This window comes from Ostrea edulis, chromosome 3, assembly GCF_947568905.1.
Source record: "Ostrea edulis chromosome 3, xbOstEdul1.1, whole genome shotgun sequence".
NCBI classification, from domain to species: Eukaryota; Metazoa; Mollusca; class Bivalvia; order Ostreida; family Ostreidae; genus Ostrea; species Ostrea edulis.
Genome location: NC_079166.1, coordinates 24,687,830 through 24,707,160, shown reverse-complemented (window position 1 = coordinate 24,707,160; position 19,331 = coordinate 24,687,830). Strand labels below are relative to the sequence as shown.

Here is a 19,331-nt window from a genome sequence, read left to right as displayed (position 1 = left end):
TATTAGAGGTGGGTCAGGTGTACACCGTTATGCTTGATATATTAGAGGTGGGTCAGGTGTACACCGTTATGCTTGATATATTAGAGGTGGGTCAGGGGTACACCGTTATGCTTGATATATTAGAGGTGGGTCAGGTGTACACCGTTATGCTTGATATATTAGAGGTGGGTCAGGTGTACAGTGTTATGCTTGATATATTAGAGGTGGGTCAGGTGTACACCGTTATGCTTGATATATTAGAGGTGGGTCAGGTGTACACCGTTATGCTTGATATATTAGAGGTGGGTCAGGTGTACACCGTTATGCTTGATATATTAGAGGTGGGTCAGGTGTACACTGTTATGCTTGGTGGAATGACACAATTACACTTATAGATATGCTAATAACCCGCGTTTAGTAAGCGATTTACAATTTTTGATATATTCAGAACATCTTTTTATTACTGTTGAAATTGTCGTATGTCAATGAGGAAGGTAAACAATTGCATATAGTAATTCACCACAAAACAAAAACATTTTTGGTTTTTACTCTTGCAGAATCATAAACATTTCCATCTACTTCTGCCACAGAAATACATAATTTAACAGTTGGTACTGAGGCCAAACAGAAGAACCAACAATCCAACACCACTGGCGACTGCAGCAGTCCCGAGGGAGGTCAGGATTAGCGGAAGTCGTCTGGGATCCTTTGTGGTGGTAGGTGTGGTAGGTGTGGTAGGTGTGGTAGGTGTGATAGGTGTGGTAGGTGTGGTAGGTGTGGTAGTGGTTGTAACTACAGATACCAAAAACAGATAATAAATAAAGAGAGTTCGGCTATAGTAAGTATGAAATGAACTGGTATGGAATCGAAATTGAGTGAAGGCATACCTTGGTCACATTGAAACCCGTCTCCGATAAATCCCTCCTTGCATTCACAGCGAAAGGAGCCGTCAGTGTTGAAACATTCAGCGTTGGTGTCACAAGGTTCAGTTTCCTGTGCACATTCGTCTATATTTTTTGTACAAACCACAGATATAAGCATCAGGGCAAAATATAAAACATGGTTTGGATGGTTTCGTGGTTACATATTTAATTATTATTTCTTACTGAAAGTGGAAGGATTTTTTCATTAATTCTGATATAACATGAAAGTTGTATCATCATTATCGCCAGTTAGACCAATACTTAAATCCTTGGGCAGTGTCCTACTTTTCCATTTTCTATCAAGGTACATCCGTGATCTATTTATAACAGTTATGCAATGACGTCATATGGAAGCGCATGTTTGTCATGTTGTTATGATACAAAATGTTCTCGTGTAAACAACCAAAATAGTTTTCAAGAGTTAGTAGCTCCCTCTCTCCTCTCTGTGTAGGACATATTTAAAATGAATATGCAGTTTACGTGCAGAAATGGAACAAGACCTACCTTAACATTCCTTAACATACCTTAACATCAGCGACAGACAAAATCAGAGTTAAGGTAAGTGAAATGCCAATAAAGAAACTATTTTTGTGTTTAATGCTATCTTTTAATTTACGACCAGATACCTCTTACAGGAGTTATAAGATTGATCACTGTTAGATATCTTCTTTTTTCACTTTGACAATGATATGTGATGGCTTAATCAGGATCAACTTCACACCTCTGATCTTAATTAGATACAAGTGGGTTAGTCAGATGCCCGGTGATATTTGTTCATAATGGGGATTTTAGATGTCTACGATCATAATAAACAGTACCAATTTTGTACATCATACTTTAGCAGTTTGGGTATAATTGCAACGATGATTTTTCCAAATCTTAATCATCATCAAAACCTTCTTTTTTTTTTTTATAGAGATTGGTGTTTGTTTTCTTCATAACATCATGGTAGGGAGAAAAAACATCTAATAATTCATATACATGTAAATCATTAATAAATGCTAATATTGTGGTAAATCGGCCATCCCTGTGGTCACTGGTCATTGTTTCAATCCGATCGTTTCATTTCGCCTAGTAGCTGACCGGATATAGTCATTTTGTTGTATTTCCGATTCTCTCTTTTACTGAAGTAGCAGGTGACTAAATATAAGATAATTTAATCTAGCCAGTCTTTAATTCATGATGAGGAATGATTTATATTAAAGACGTTTTATACAGTAGGTGTATACATTTAATTTCAATAATGGAGACTTTCGTTTTAGGTCACTTCGTGGTGTGATTGAAACGAAGTAACAAAAATTCAGAGCCATTAGATATATACTTGGAATGACTAGGAGTAGGTATCATGCGGATCGGACTTGGCTAAATGTGCTAGTAGTCTGTTGACATTCGGGAAATATTGTACCAGGGGGTGGGATGGGCTTAAAGACGTCAAAAGTAAATTAGAGAAAATTCCCTTGGTAACATCTTGTATATAGAATAAATTTCGACAAACGTCATAAAAGATAACTACGAAATGGATTGGTTCACATCAAGGATAAAGGTTCCCCAAAGATAGCAATGCACCAAATTCTTAGGATGCCCTTTATAAATATGATATGATTGAGATTTTTTTAATGGATCATTATGATCTAATCAAATGAAATATAACAGTTTACATTCAAATCGCTAATAGGAAACATTCGCCGATTTCACTGTACGAGATGGCCCCACTGTTCTGAAGATGGTTACGCGTACGTTTGATATCGCTGCACCGTTTGAATTCCCATTGTTTTTGCATTAGACCTGACTAGTCTCTTTTTTGCATTTTCGATTTCACGCGATTAAAATGCTATAGTATTGCTGTTTACCAGAATACGCCAACTCTAGAGGACACCACTTTCCATAGAATTCCGAATCATGCTTAAAATGGATAGTGGTAATTCGTAGAATGAATGAGAAAACTAAGCGTCTGTGGAAGCAGTAAAGTCCGATGCTGTGTGTCACAGCCATTTTTGTTCGGGGTGACGATAGAACAGCTAGTTTATTAGGTTATTATTACCTTCACATTGCATACGTTCAATTCAAGTGTTTTATTTTTTGTTTCCTTGTTAGCGTTTTTTAAGAGTTCATGTTGTTTTGTGGTTCTTGATTATCATTTCAGATTATACGTTTCTCTTTGATGACCGGTTCATCCCACAAGACAAGAAGCAGGCTTGTTATCCTGATACAATAACTCAGGAATTCTTGCCTAATTCAGTGATGTACACTAAAAGGAACATGTCTCCATCATGGATATATATGAATGCATAACATTTACACGATAGTTTTTATCATGACATGTGAGTAATACTGAAAAGCATGATTTACGAGGAAATTTTTGAAACTTTTTTCAATTCAGTTTAGAATAAAACATTAATGATCCTAGGTTTAATGAATATTTCTATACCACCAGAAAACATCAAATGTCTTTGATGTAGGGGAGTCATTACGGGACACGAGATACAAACACAGAACATCCTCACTTGCAAATTGCAAAACGAACCATTAGAAAATATAGCTTGATGATTTTGATATTCATTGTCAAGCTGAAATTGTGTCAGGCAATGAATAAGAATGTGGAAGAGAACGTGTCATAAAATATTTGCCATCAAGGAATTATTTTTTCTATTAAAAATTTTCAACCAAAAACAAAATTGTCAATTACTACACAGTGTTTGATTGTGATCATTTTATGATGTTTTTCAGTTGTTTTGGACAGGTAGCTTATTATTAACTGAATTATATCTGTTCAGTTCACAACCAAACGATCAGTTCCCGTTGGGATCCGGTTTACAATAGGTCCTCAATACCCCTTGCGACGAAATAAGTCGGTCCATCAAAGATGACCACATAAACCGAGACCTCGTGCTACAGCAGGTGTGGTACGATTAAAATATTCCTCTCTGCTCAAAGGCCATAAGCGCCGATCATAGACCTAAATTTTGCAGCCCTTTCCCTGTAATGGTGACAATTCCATAAGAGTGAAAAAATTCTAGAGAGGGACGTTAAACAATATACAATTATAATCATAACCAAAAGATAAATTTTTCATGACATTAATGAAATTAAGGCCAACAAAAAAAAGAAAGAAAAGAATATCGCACTAATTTTGTTATTCAATTTGTCAGAGTCAACTGTTTGAAGAGTGTTTGATACATGGATAATCTTTTATCTTTGCAATCATATGGCCATCTAAAGAAATAGTAAAAAACACCATACCAGAAAAGTCCCAAACACAAAATCATTTAGATGCAACAGGTGTTCCTATAGAAAATATGTCCATGCCCAATATCAGAGTAAAACGTGGTCAAATTACACGCATAAAAATACCCCGAAAACAATGATTGGGCGTAGTCCTATGTGCAGTCAGGTATATATTTGATTACTTGGGTAGTTCAGCTAGTGGCAGATATATTATGCAAAAGTCTTGTATTTTAATTCCAAAAACATGATGTTTGATCAAGATGATAGTATTAAGGCAGATTATGATGCAAGGTTTTTTTCATGGTAAACTGTTATCGTGAGTATATCTAAATTCTTAAAATGCAAATCACAGTAAGGAATTCAGGAGGTTGGTAATATCAGACATATTTCATGCAATGTATAGGCCCAGAATGTTAATCAACTACCAATTGCAGTACGCTGTGATTTTAAGCCATTGGATTTTAAGCCAACTATTTTTTCGGTCAAAAACAACATTTAAAATTCAGGTAACTCTAATGATACTAGCAATACGGGAAATAATGGAAATCCGAATAAGAACACGTTGTCTTTTACCTTTCGGTGAGTTGTTTCATACTATTGATAGTCATGCACGACGATTTGTACTAAACTGTAAGTTACATAGATTGTATGATGCATAGGTCATAATATATCTTTCAGCTAAATCCAACTTCCTGCCACTTGTTGTAGCTTCTCTTTTAACCAACTCCTTCTTTAATTGCTGTGCAGTAAGACTACTTTCTTTCTCTCTCCATTGTTGTCATTTGGAACAAGCGCGTACATGCGTTTCAAGCGCAAAAGTAGTCATCCTTATAACGATCATGCGACCTGACGATTAATGTCACGAATGTTTTATTGTTTCAATATTACGTGTACAAAATCTACAGGGATCATTTGTTTTAACACTAATGTTTTTCAAATAATAACCAACAGGAAGAATTCTATGTAAAATTCTAAACTGTAGCCACTGAACAGAAGAATCACTAGATGTTTTGAAACAAATTTTAAACACATCTTGCACTGAAATATCATCTACTACATATGAAGATAGTTCAGTTTTCCACTTGCCCATAGAAGTTGGGATATCTTCTTAATTATGTGGCTAAAATGAGATGTATCGTATGTGACCGAAAAAATAAATAAATTATAAAAAAAAAAAAATGTCACGAATGTTTCCTATTGAACTATTTGCTGACATATATAATTGTACAATACCTTTCTGGCTGAAGAGAATTAGAAACCCGGTTTCCTGCTCAAAACCATCTGGTGCGAATAGGATACGTAGAGCTCTCTCCGAACTTTGACCCCCGTTTTCAGGATGGAATAAAGCACAGTTGTCATAGAGTTTGTTTTCCTTCATAGATCCTTTACAATAAAAATGGAAAACATTCTACTCAAAATCTAGCAGTTTTAAAGAAAGCTATGTTGATCATCATTGTTTTATATGCCATAATGAAAAATAAGGAAAGAGAACGAAAAGTGGTTAATCTCAAAAATCGTTTGAGGAATAACTGAGTGTGGGATAAATATGGACCCCTGGAAACACCAAAGATGGATCTGGTGCCAGGAAGAAGACACCAACATCGAATGACCAGGAGCAACTACAGTGAGCCCTATGTTTTAGTCAGGCAAACGGATTAATCTGTAGTCAATATCAATGTCTACAAATGCCGTAATAATTTGTACTAAACACGCCAAACAGTACTGGACTGAATGTCAGGTAGTAATTGAAAAACATAATCATTATAACGGCAATATAATTTGGAAAATGTTGATTTCAAACATGAATGTTAAAACTCAATTTACATGTCAGTAGCCTGTTTTCAGCTGAACAAAAAACATACGCAGAATGTTTTTAAGTATCAAATTAGTTGAGAAAAAAGAACATCAAAATATGATGTAAGTGATATCCACATTTGCTACATAAATATGGAAAACGAATGATGGAGAAGCTGAAGACATAACGTTGGTCATAAAACTGTGTTGTTAATTTGTCGTTGACTAAATTTCCATATATGAAGCAGAGGTGATGAAATATTGATGGTGTCCTTTACTTTGTGTCACTGATACATATTATGTAGTTATTTGGGTTAAATGCACTGTGAAGATGAAATGCAGAATCCATTAAGACCTTTACAAGGACAAATGCTGTTACGGAGAAACTTCAACCCATTGTGCCACATGATATGTGAGAAATTGTAAAACTTTAAAAAGGGGGAGGGGCTCTAAATCTCCCAATGCAATGCATAAGCAAAACGTCAGATGAATGTTTGACGGGGTGATTCCATTCATACGCAGGAAAAGACTGATCATGTGACTCATGTCATGATACAAGAAATTGAGTGTCAATTTCATTAGTATTGTCATATAAGGAAGTGCATTAGCAAATGTAAATATATCATATTGTGTAAGAATATCAATAACAATTTCAGTGAACTTATGCTCTTGCATAAGAACATATCTGTTTAATTCACGTTTTTAAAAGGGAACATATCTGTTTAATTTACGTTTTTAAAAGGGAAAACGACTGCTCGCGATGAATTAAAGAATAGGAATTTTGACATCACGGAAAGCAGTTTCCTTAATAAAATATGAACTCGGAACTATTTATATCTTGTGATCTGTTCAGACTTCAATTTGAAATCTATGTCCAAATGATGCTGGAGTTCCTCATTAGCAACACCTACACTGGCTTTGATGATGATGTCGTCTTCTGCATGAGGCATTTATTCATTCCAAACAATTTACATGAGAAGACATATTTTGTTGTAGTCTTTAACTCGACACTTGGACATACTTACGACGTTTTATTTTTAAAAAAGCATTCACTGTCATTCATTTGTCGATTCAATATATCCCAGTGAACGGTTTTGGTTCTCCATATCTGTTTCATATTTGGATAATGTATTGGGCATAGACATAATCGACAAAATATTAGCTCAGTTTTATGATGATGAGATGTCCAGTTTCTCCAATTTCAACTTTCCATATTCATGCAACACTCATATATTATCACCATGTATGATGTTTATGTCTCTGAACAGTTTCGATAATCAAGGCTATGTCTTGTGCATGATCAATTTTAAAACACAGATGTCTACTGACAAATAAATCAATTTTTGGGGGCTTCGATAGTCTCGTTGAAATTCAGCATTTTCACAATTTCCATGGTTGTTATTGTGCTATAATGTACATCGTTTATCTGATCAATATATAGGATTCACAACAGGTCTGAGAATTTAGTAGAGTATGCTTACTCACAGGTATATGATCCGATTTGTCCTGTTTCCAGGGATGTGTGCTTGCCTTGTTTACCTTTTCATTTTTGATTAAAATGACTAAGTGCGGAAATTCTAATACATCAGATGGCACTATGATAGTATCAGTCATGTGATTTAATATTCATACCTCTTTAAATTGTCTCAGCTCAATGGTAAAGCATAAACAAAACGAAAACTTGAATATACATGTATATATACAAAGCAGATTAAGGTGAAAAGGTAATCGTATACGTGATACTTTGTGTAAAATATAGAATATTCTTAAGTGTGAACAATTTTGATTAAGAAAAAAAAAAGACCAAGGAGCAGTTATAAAAAATCGAGCAAGACTTCACATTTTTTAGCTTTTTTTCCCAGAAAATATCAATGAACTATCTTTATGCTTGGGGTGAAGTGAAAATCTACATATACATTATATACACAAGCAATAAATATGTCTTACCGTCAAATACTTTAACAACAAATGAATCTTTTTTCAAAACTCGATATATCCCGGAATATGTTCATTCTAATTCTCAAACATTTCTAACGTGGCACACTGTCAAATCATTTAATACATTACCATCAAATATTTTAAAGCCATCTCTGCAAGCCCCTAGGTTTTTCTGCCTGGAATCATTCTCCACATTGTTAAATGTCAATTGATAATGAACAGACTTCCCTTCGTCAGCAATTATTTTTACATCACAAACTCCATCGCTGAAAAAGAACAACAACAATACAGACAATCGTTTTAAGAACTGTTTACGTTAGAGTCAGGTGAATTGTTGTTAATGGAAATATGTCGCAATTTCATGAAATTTGGTATATACTAGAATACTATAGATAACCTATAATCAATATGATGAAATGATTTTTATTCCACTCCCTGGGCAACATGGGAATCGGTGACAGTAATCTCATTTTCTAATTTCAAATCTTTAAGAAATTAAGACGATATATAATTCTTCTTGATTTATTGCAGAATCCATGCATTGCAATCTAATGATAATCATTCAATGACAAATGCGAATTTATAACACATAAATGATTTAATTTTTATACACAGCGCATAAAAATATGGAGGGAAATACTGAAGTTTTTCCAGATTTCACTTAGTTGCACCATAAATAGGTACTGATTCCCAAGAAATGCTTCAATTGCTATTATATTTTATATCTATATAATCTATACATTCTTAATACAGGTCAAATGGAATTCGATTGTAAATGAAAGTCAGTGGAATATTTTGGGATGGTGGAAAAAGGAGGTTTATCAATGTCAGCTACATGTATGTAGAGTTAAAATAATACTGAACACATAATACTACATGTACATGTGTGATACACAGGCACTAATCAAGGGTGAATATTATTTTATATAGTGATTTCACTTACTATTGATATGAGTTGTGCTCCTTTGTTACCTGACCTGTTTCTATATTCTTATGAGGCATAATTCATTCAAAAGCGTTTACATGAGATGAAAAGATCTCTTGATGTGGCCTTCAACTCGACATTTAGATACATCGATGACGTTTTATCTATTAACAATAATCATTTGCATTCATACTTCGTTTCAGTATGTCCCAGTGAAGTGAACTAGGAATAAAAGACACCACATAAACATCCACATGTGCTTCGTACTTAGATATCTGATTGAAAATAAATATTAACGACAAAATAACAACTGGACTTTTTGACGAACTGGATAATTTCAGTTTCTCCATATTCCCATATTTATATAGCATATTTCCATTACCACCTGCATATGGGGTTTATATCACTACTGATTCAATGCGGAAGAGCTTGTTCTACATATGAGCAGTTTCTAAATCGAAGCAGGTTACTAACAAGTTGATGTTACAGGGGCTTCAACAGTCTTGTTTAAAGTTAACGTTCGCAAATTATATGTTCGTTATATTGATGAAAGGTAAGGATAACGAACAGTGATAAATCTCACAACTCCTATACGTAATACAAACTGGCCCGTTACAACGACCACAAAATTTGTAAAATGCTGATTTTAAACTGACTGATCCAGTTTGCGAATGCAGTCTATCATTTGGTTAAATGAAAGACAAACATAGCGAACAGTGATCAATCTCATAACTCCTATGATGAATACAAATTAAAGAGTTGGGCTGTCTGACGTGTTTCCACTAGCTGCAATGATATAGTTCTACCCGATATTGTTTTATTCTGACGTTTTCGGGATAGGGCCACAGTTCCATAAGACTTCCTTAATGGTGCAAAATGATTTAATGAATAACCAATAATAAGCTCCGTGTAATAGTTCCAAATGTTTTTTTTTTTTTACACCAAAATGAGTATTAACTTTGTGCTCGGGCAGGTCTAACAAAGGTGTTTTTCATTAAGTAACATGTACAACATGCACAATTCTTCGTCTGCTCCACCATGCTTGTTATCGTGAGATCTCGTAGGTGGCTCTACTGAAAAACCTGAACATTGACAATCAGCTCGAAAATGTAGTTACTCAAGCCATTCCAACAAAGAAAGGACAGTAATATGGTTGCAGAGAGAATTTACACTCTGCTGTGCGTTTTTTAACGTTTATTAAATCTAAACCTTTTCAATACCGATGAAATAGATTTATCTTCCGTACTCGTCCATTGATGTTAGGACTACTTTATATGGCATATACAAATATCTTGACAATCGGAAGTTGAAACTTCAGTATAGCATACATGGCGCACAGATATGAATCGAGAAATTGGAACATATCTAAGTTGTTGAAAACGAGCCTCACAAATCGTACGTTGCAGGCTGTACATTTATATATTGACTAGGAAGCATAAAATATCAATCATTTTATTTATGTAAAGAAAGTCAGCGAATGTTTAGAATAATAAGAAATGTTGCAGGAGTGATTCACTCCCGCATTTGCACCATTACGGAGATCCTAAGGAGCTGTAACCCTCTCCCCAAGTAAAAAATATAAAGATAAAATCGGAGCGGGCTACATTATTGCCGTTATGTTTCCACCTGATCTCACTTCTATTGTATACAGGGTTCCGGGTTACTCTGTATTTTGTATTCCTTATACATTGTCGAAATGCGCATCTGGTGCATCAAAATTGGTACCGTATAAGTTTTACATTATGACTCCTGGGTCGAGGCCCCTGCTGGTGGACTGTTAGTCCCCGAGGGTCTCTACAGCCCAGTAGCTAAGTACTTCTTTACTAGCTTGAAAATACGGATGTATATTTAATTGCTGTTATAAAATTTAGAAATTCATTTCAAAATTAAGGATTATCTCCCTCATGCATAGCTCTTATCCTTGGACGAATTTGGCTCCACTTTTATGGCACGTTGTTGTTGGCTATATTTAGCAATGGTACCGTATAAGTTTTACATTGTAGAAGTTATGAAATTGATCACTGTTATATTCACTTTTGATCTTGATTCCAATATACGCTGCTAAATGAAAGGTGAACAGTGATCAATATTATACCTTCCAAAAAGGACTATCTTCATAGTCTTTCGTGACCAAGTTTTCCAACAGTCCATGAACTTTTCTCATTGGCCCGAATTTTGCTCCTTTATTAGTTGACCTGCTTTTTATATTCTTTGAAGTAGAATCTATCCAAGGGTTTTACATGTGAAGAAAAATTTGTATATTGTGAAGAAAAATTATCTTGCTGTGGCCTTGAACTTAAGAATTAATGAGTCGACTACATTTTTATCTATTATGTTACTTATTTTAAATTATGTCAATCCGATGTATCCCAGTGAAGTCGAAATCAAAGACACATAATAATCCTCCATATCTGCTTCGTACTTAGATATTTCAATAAACGTAGAGGTGAACAGTAAACTAACATCTCAGCTTTACGACACATAGAAGGAATCCAGCCTCTCTATCGTTAACTTACAATAATTTTCCATTATCACCTGCCTATGATGTTTATGCCTAATTGCTGATTCGCTACGCAAGAATTCTTTCTGCATATGATCAGTTTTTAAATCGAAGCAGGCTACTCACAAATAAGTTCTATGGTCGTTATAACGATTTAATTTGCCTCTACGACCTGTCATCAGGTCACATGATGTTTGACATGTTTCTTACCAATTGTTAAACCGTTCTTTACACATTGATATTGGCAGTGGATTATTCAGTTTATCTGATTGAGATATAGGGATCATAGCGAATATGACCAGCCGACAGGGGATGCTTACTCCTCATATGCACATAACCCTACCTCTAGTGGACCAAGGGATCCGTGTTTGTCCAACTCTCAATGTTGTAGTCTTTAAGAGTTATGGCATTGATCACTGTTCGTTATTTTCACCTTAATTTGAGTCAGAATGCTGTTCTTTATTGAAAGTTCATGTCCATAATTTGCAATATTTGACAGTTTAAGTCTATGTACACCAGTACGTATAAGAGTAAACAATGATTCTGAAATTTACAAAAATTTAGACAATTTCTGATGAACATTTAAAATATTTCAATTGCACGAAATTGTAATCTTGGTGTAACCCCCCTCCCCTTTCCTTCTTCTCACCAAGGTTATTTAACATCTATCACTTTCAATTCTTGTTGTTGTCATTTACTTTCATCAATCATTTTTTCGTACCTTCTTCACACGAGAGTTCCACAAAATAGATATAATTTTCTGATAAAAGTTCCGAATGTTATCCCCATAATAAATGCCTTTGTATGTTATTGCTACGGAATTCTTGTTTAGCAGCAATCATTTATGCTGACTTTTGTTTTTCAATCCAGGAAAATATTGATTTAAAGCGTTTCTTGTGGTTGTATGAGACACTGTCAATTGCATTTAATTTAGGACAATGCATACTTTTACTAATCAAAACACTATACGATTTGAATTTGAAGAATGTTATGATTATTAATTCAAAGCAACTGTATTCAAAGACTATACGAGTCTAAAATTATAAGTGATTATTCTATATTTGATAGTTTAATAATTAGCTAAAATTGTCCCATTTGTGCATGAAATTGACCATGACTAGTATTCTAATAGAACCCATTAGGTGAGAGTTTTGATAGTGTTTTAACAGAATAGCCCATTAGGTGTGAATTCGATAGTGTTCTAATAGAGCAGACCATTAGGTGTGAGTTAACGGGTAAAATTAGATCCTTTGATCTGCTCACGAATATCGCTACATAAGGATTAACGAAATCGTATACGGAGGTCAAATCTAGTGAACTTTTAATAATGCATATTCATTGATATGTTAATCCAATCAGAGAACGCTTAATATTTGCATTCGGGAAAACAACAAATACGGTGCACGTTATAAATTTTGAAAGATCGCAAGATTCAATCTTTAAAAGAGGAACAGAAAGATTTGTTATTATAACTGTGCTGAATAATGAAGACTGTATGACAGTTTTCCATACCCTCCGCGCGCTGCGGTAGATTAATCACCTGTCGAATCACATCAACCTTTTCCTTTGTAAGTTTTAATTTCAATTCATATAACTTCCTGATTTTGGAGTTCCCTTCACTGTCGGTCTCTCTTAAAACAAATGAACATCCACACAAACAACAATTATTAGTCAAACTATACACTCTTTGAGTTGTCTTCGGTATGTCTGGTACGTTATAATGCTTCGGCGGCAATTAGTAAGATTTCATCATTCAAGTGTTCCGAATGACCCGAGTTTACACCGTCGATTTAATAGCCAATGCGCTGATCGGTTAGATTTAAAGGTCACTAGATTTGACCTCCGTGTGCGGTTTCGTTAGATCCTTGTGTAGCGATATACGTAAGCGGATCAAAGAATCTAATTCAATTAGATTGTAGATGTATTTCATTATTAGGCAAAAAAGAAGATGCAACAGATTGAGACATTGGTGATTTTTTTTTTTTTTTTTCATTTTTGAAATGCGTTTGGAAAAAGGCAGTTCAGTTACAGTTTGCAACTTTTTGCATCTGACGTCTAGTTTTTGTTGTTTTCTTTCTTTACACATATACATGTATAACATCCGTTCAAATTAATATTTCTATGGTGACTCAGCAATGTTTATATTTGTTTTCCCATCTAACAATACACATTTTCATTCACATTTTGTTTCGATATATCCCATGTACCTTGAACAAAAGACACCATACTTGTCCATTTCTGCTTCGTATCTGGATATGTTACTGAACAGAGATGTTAACGACAAACTAACAATTCATCAATTCTTTCATAAATCAATGAATGAATCATGTACAATGATATTACTACTACTACATGTATTACTACTACTACTACTACTACTACTGCTACTACTACTACTACTGCTGCTGCTGCTGCTGCTGCTACCACTACAACTACTACTATTACTACTACTACTACAACCACTCCTACTACTTCTACTACTACTAATATTACTACTACTACTACTACTGATGATGATAATAATGATAAATATTTAGCTTTATAACAAACGTCGTCAACTTATCATAATTGTGTGGCAATGGTCTATTATCACCTGTATACGGTCTGTATATCTCTCAACTGATTCGATACATAGGAGCTTGTTCTGCAAATGATCAGTTTTTAAATCGAGGCAGGCTACTGATACAGTAGACCGTATCAGTTGATACAGTAGATACATATGGTGTTTATATCTCTCAACTGATTCGATATACAAGAGCTTGTTATGCGTATAGTCAGTTTTTAAATCGAGGTAAGCTACTGACAAACAAGTTGATGGTGCAGGGGTTTCAACAGTCTCGATTGAAGTCAGCATTTCGCAAATTCTATGGTCGTTATGCCGATTTAGTTCATCAATACAACCTATCACTGGGTCAAATGCTGCCTGACGTGTTTCATACCGATTGTTAAGCCGTTCTTGGCACACTAATTTTGACTGCGGATAACTCCGTTTACCTGATCAGGATATAGGGCTCACGGCGGGTGTTACACTGTCATACAGAAGTTGATGGTGCAGGGCTTTGAATAGTTTCGTTTAAAGTAAGAATTTCGCACATTTTATGGTCTTTATAACGATCTAGTTTGTCAATGCAATGTATCATTGGGTCAAATGCTATCTGCTGTGTTTCATACCGATTGCTATGACGTTTGTGTCTCTAAAGGGGTTTCATACCCAGGAACATGTTCTGTGCATGCTGTTGTCAGCCGAGCCAGACTAAGTACTAGTTGATGTGACAAATGTTTCGACATATTCGTTTACAGTGTTTCACAAATGCTATGGTCGTTAATAGTTATAATGATCTGATTCGAAAAACTAACCTGTCGTGAGGTCATATGCGGTCTATCTGGCGTGCCTTATGTCTATTGGGTATTTTTGGGCTCTTCCCTTTCGTGCATATTTGTGTTTTAAAATCTCCTTAAGTCACGTGATTTAGCGATTTTTATGCATGTTGTATTTCGGTTTAGCTAACAGTCGGAGGATTTCGTTCATTGTTTTTTACTTACTGGTTTTGATATCGAATTTAAGAACCAGTGTTATTGGTGTTTGACAGAGGGATCAAAGGTGAAGTTACCGAACAGTGATCACTCCTATAAGCAATGCTAAATAGAGGGTTGGGCAAACACGGACCGCTGGATATACCAGAGGTGGTATCAGGTGCCTATGAGGAGTAAGCAACCCATGTCGACCGGTCACACCCGCCGTGAGTCATATATCTTGATCAGGTAAAGGGAGTTATCAATGGAGTTATTATTAAATGGATGTAATATGGATTTACGGAAGAGGGGGAACCAGGCACGTAGCATCGTCTTTCAGAGAGGGGGAAGGGTGTCAAGCTGATCAAGGCAGAGGACACAAGGCAGATGTAACCGGTGAGCAGGGGATACTTACTCCTCCTAGACACCTGATCCCACATCTGGTATGAACTAGAGATGCTCACTCCTCTTAGACACCTGATCCCACCACTGGTATGTACTGGGGATGTTTACTCCTCTTAGACACCTGATCCCACCTCTGGTATGTACTGGGGATGCTAACTCCTCTAAGAAACCTGATCCCACCTCTGGTATATACTGGGGATGCTAACTCCTCTAAGAAACCTGATCCCACCTCTGATATGTACTGGGAATGCTAACTCCTCTAAGAAACCTGATCTCACCTCTGGTATGTACTGGGGATGCTAACTCCTGTAAGAAACCTGATCCCACCTCTGGTATGTACTGGGGATGCTAACTCCTCTAAGAAACCTGATCCCACCTCTGGTATATACTGGGGATGCTTGCTCCTCTTAGACACCTGATTCCACCTCTGGTATGTACTAGGGATGCTTACTCCTCTTAGACACCTGATCCCACCTCTGGTATGCACTGGGGATGCTTACTCCTCTTAGACACCTGATCCCACCACTGGTATGTACTGGGGTCTGTGTTTGTCCTCTTCATTTTGTATTTTTATAGGATATAAAAAAATGACGTTCAATGTCCGATATCTTCCCCTTTTCCCTTTTTTTCAATAACATGTTCCATATTTTGGGTGAGGGCATATCTAAGAATGAATGGAAACTGTTAAATTTAATTGTATATAACCCCTATAAAGAATAGAGAATTAAGAGTAGGACGAACACAAAGTCCTTGACATGCCAGAGGAGTAAATATCCCCTATAGAACGATCACACCCGACATGTGCCCTATATCTCGATTAGGTAAATGGAGTAACATGCAAGCTGCTGACGAAGAAGTTGATGGTAATGGTGTTTCAAGAGTATCGATTAAAGTTAGTATTTCGCAAATTATATGGCCGTTATAACGATCTAGTTTGCCAATACAGCCTATCATTGGGTCCAATGCTGTCTGACTTGTTTCATACCGATTGTTATACCGTTCTTGACACACTGACTTTGACTACGGATAACTCGGTTTACCTGATCAGGATATAGGTCTCACGACGGGTGTGACTGGTCGACAGGAGATGCTTACTTCTCCTAGGCACCTGATCCCACCTCTGGTGTGTCCAGGGGTCCGTGTTTGCCCAACTTTCTATTTTGTATTGCTTGTAGGAGTTATGAGATTGATCACTGTTCGTTATCTTCACCTTTCATGTAGTCAAAATCAGTGTGTAAAGAAAACGCCAGAAAACATTTTACTACTGTATGAGGACTTTTGAAGAAGATTTACCTGTAATAAACTTTTTAAAGATTCTTGATCTTTACCTAGATAAGTACCCAACTGCCTGTAAGTGTTTTGGTACCTATGATTACGTATAGCAAATAAATTGATAACGTTATTGATAGCATGTAATTGTGAACATACCTTTCATATGGGTCTGGAAAGTTATTTGAGGTCAATAGTTGAACATTGTCTGTTGCAGATATCGTCTTAGTACCAGGACATGTGCCTGAAATACATATCTAGATTTAAGAGTGTGCAGAGACAATTATCGTAGCTTTAATGACTTATATGTAACCATAATAATGAAAAACAGCGATCGATATCATGCTTTCTATAAAGAAAGCAAAATTAAGAGTTGGGGAAACACGGACCCCTAAACACACCAAAAATGGGATCAAATGATCCTAGGGAGTAAGCATCTCGTGTTGACTGGTCACACTCAAACTCCCCGTGAACCCTACATGTCGATAAAGTAAACGGAGTAACCTGTAGTCAAAATTGGTGTAAAAACGGCTTAACAATTCGAATGTAACACGTAAGACACATTGGCCAAATGACAGGTTGTATTGGCAAACTAGGTCGTTGTAACGACCATAGAAGTTGTGAAATGTTGACCTTAAACGTGATTGTTGAAATCCTTGTTACATTAACTTGTCGTCAGCATCAATTCAAAATGGCATGGTCATACGCAGAACAAAAATGTACGAACTAGTTATTTTGTTGCTTTAAGGGTGACGAACGTAATTCGTTTCTACAATAGATTTTATTAAAATTTTGATATCAGGTAAAGTATGCATTAATGAGTTAAAATCAATAAACAAAACAAATGAAAATCGTCTTTGATTTCAGCAGGGGGCGTTTTAAAAAGTTGGTTATAAAGTAGTTGTAATTTCAAAGGAAATATGGGGAAAATTCTAATGTGCAATGTAAAAATTAAAATTGAAAAAAATAACTACAATAGAGTTTTAATCCAAATTGAGGAATGATTTTAAAAAGACAATAAGCTTACTTGTTATGAGAAAAAAGTATGGGTCACCGGGACTTGTTTTTTCAGGGGAGCATGTCAAAGGACAACTTTGGTCAGTTTGCGATGAAAATGTCGTTAAAGAAGACATGGATCAGTTTTCTACTTTAGTTTCATAATTTTCCTTTATATGAATAATTATGTTCATTAGGAAAATGTGTATCAATCATATATAACATTGAGTCATTGCATAATATTCCAGAGGTGGTGTTAAAATATGCAATGTATGAACTGTCACAAATTCTATGATTCTGATATAGAGCTCAGTATGCAGCTTAAGACAACGGGTTTGTATGTAATCTGTACATTTTATTTCTTTTCCGTAATGGTTAACCCTTCTAAATAAATTGAAATATTTTATTAAAGGCATGCATATTTTGTATCGATAAGAGACCAAGTCCATGACTTATTGGACAGTTTCGAGATATGATTTAACATGTACTTCAAATGTCATTCTTCATTTATAACAGTTTTGATGACCACACTCATAACGAAATTGGAATTTTATTTCCTGAAGCATTTTTATGAGTTAAGCTTAAGAGTAGCATAAATTCATTTCAATATAGAAATTCTAACATTTTTTTGTATTTATATTGAATATAAATACATATACATGTACATGTTTAGGTAATACGTGGTGCATGTGTATTGACATTAGCAATCTCAGAGACGAGTAACTTAAACATTATTATATAGCGTATTTTTCTCGATATCAAAGATGACGATAGCCGACTATTTTCGCTAATATATATATATATATATATATATATATATATATATATATATATATATGACCATTTTTGAACACTTTTTTTTCAATTCTGTTCACAATCAGTCCATTTTATTTTTTTGAACTTCATACCCGATTGCTTACATGTAAAACCCATTTATCAGTTTCCGTGATTCTATGTTTTTCTTACACATCTACCCTAGACATGATCAGTACGGGAATGTCTGATGTTGATTCAATTTCCTGGGCTGCCTATTCTTTGATTTTAGATCAGAAATAAAGCTCCACACACTGACATCAAAAGATCGAATGCGATTTGGATTTTCACGTGGCTTTTGTAGTTAAGGTAACAGTTCTTGTCCCTAGTGTCAAAGTTGAAGGACAAACATTTCCCCTGAAGTTTGCACCTCCTGCCAAAACAAAAGGAGACATTCGTGGAAAAGCTGATATACGAAGCGTTGACGACATTTCCGGATAAGGCGTAAAGTGTCTCGAGATGGCAACAATTAGTCAAACGCCAAAGAACAATGAGCAGGATTAGGTAAACTTCCGACATCTTCATTGCAAATTTCAACAAAAATTGCCCTTACTCTTTTTCGCTGACTCTGATCATGGCTGTTTGGTCATGTGATGTATTCAGTTACCGATAGTGAAACCAAGTATCGTATATATGTTATTGAATAAAGTATCTCCATTAATATGTAAAACATTCATAAATCAGTTGATTAACCTGTTTATCTATTGAAGATCCAGATTACTCTTGGACGGTGTGCGTTTGAAATTAACACATCCATTTACAAATCCACAACATTATTTTAGTAAAGAATGCGATGTTGCTGTGAAAAGCTAAATATGAAAGCCAAATATTCAAACAGTAATCCGAGCCATCTTATCCCCCATTGATCTGAGGCATGAAATGGAAAGGCACGCATACCAGGGGATAATGTGTCCAGGAAATCGATCACTGCCCCATAGACGTTTATTGAATACTTGCAATTCTCATCAATCGGGAGTCTATTTACACGGTTTAACACTGGTCTAGAAAACCTTGGATTCCATTTCTAGAACATATATGAAAGGCGCAGATA

The 19,331-nt window shown here is 35.4% G+C and overlaps 1 protein-coding gene across 1 annotated transcript; it reads right to left on the bottom strand.

Annotated features, from left to right (window-relative positions):
• Window positions 1-511: 511 nt before the first annotated feature.
• Window positions 512-16,714, bottom strand: LOC130052499 (epidermal growth factor-like protein 6). Its single transcript, XM_056157654.1, has 5 exons — window positions 16,631-16,714; window positions 7,989-8,125; window positions 5,361-5,510; window positions 867-986; window positions 512-771 (listed from the first exon to the last, which is right to left on the bottom strand). The coding sequence occupies exons 3-5, from the start codon at window positions 5,503-5,505 to the stop codon at window positions 581-583; spliced, it is 456 nt and encodes a 151-aa protein (XP_056013629.1). The 5' UTR covers window positions 5,506-5,510; window positions 7,989-8,125; window positions 16,631-16,714; the 3' UTR covers window positions 512-580.
• Window positions 16,715-19,331: the final 2,617 nt, after the last annotated feature.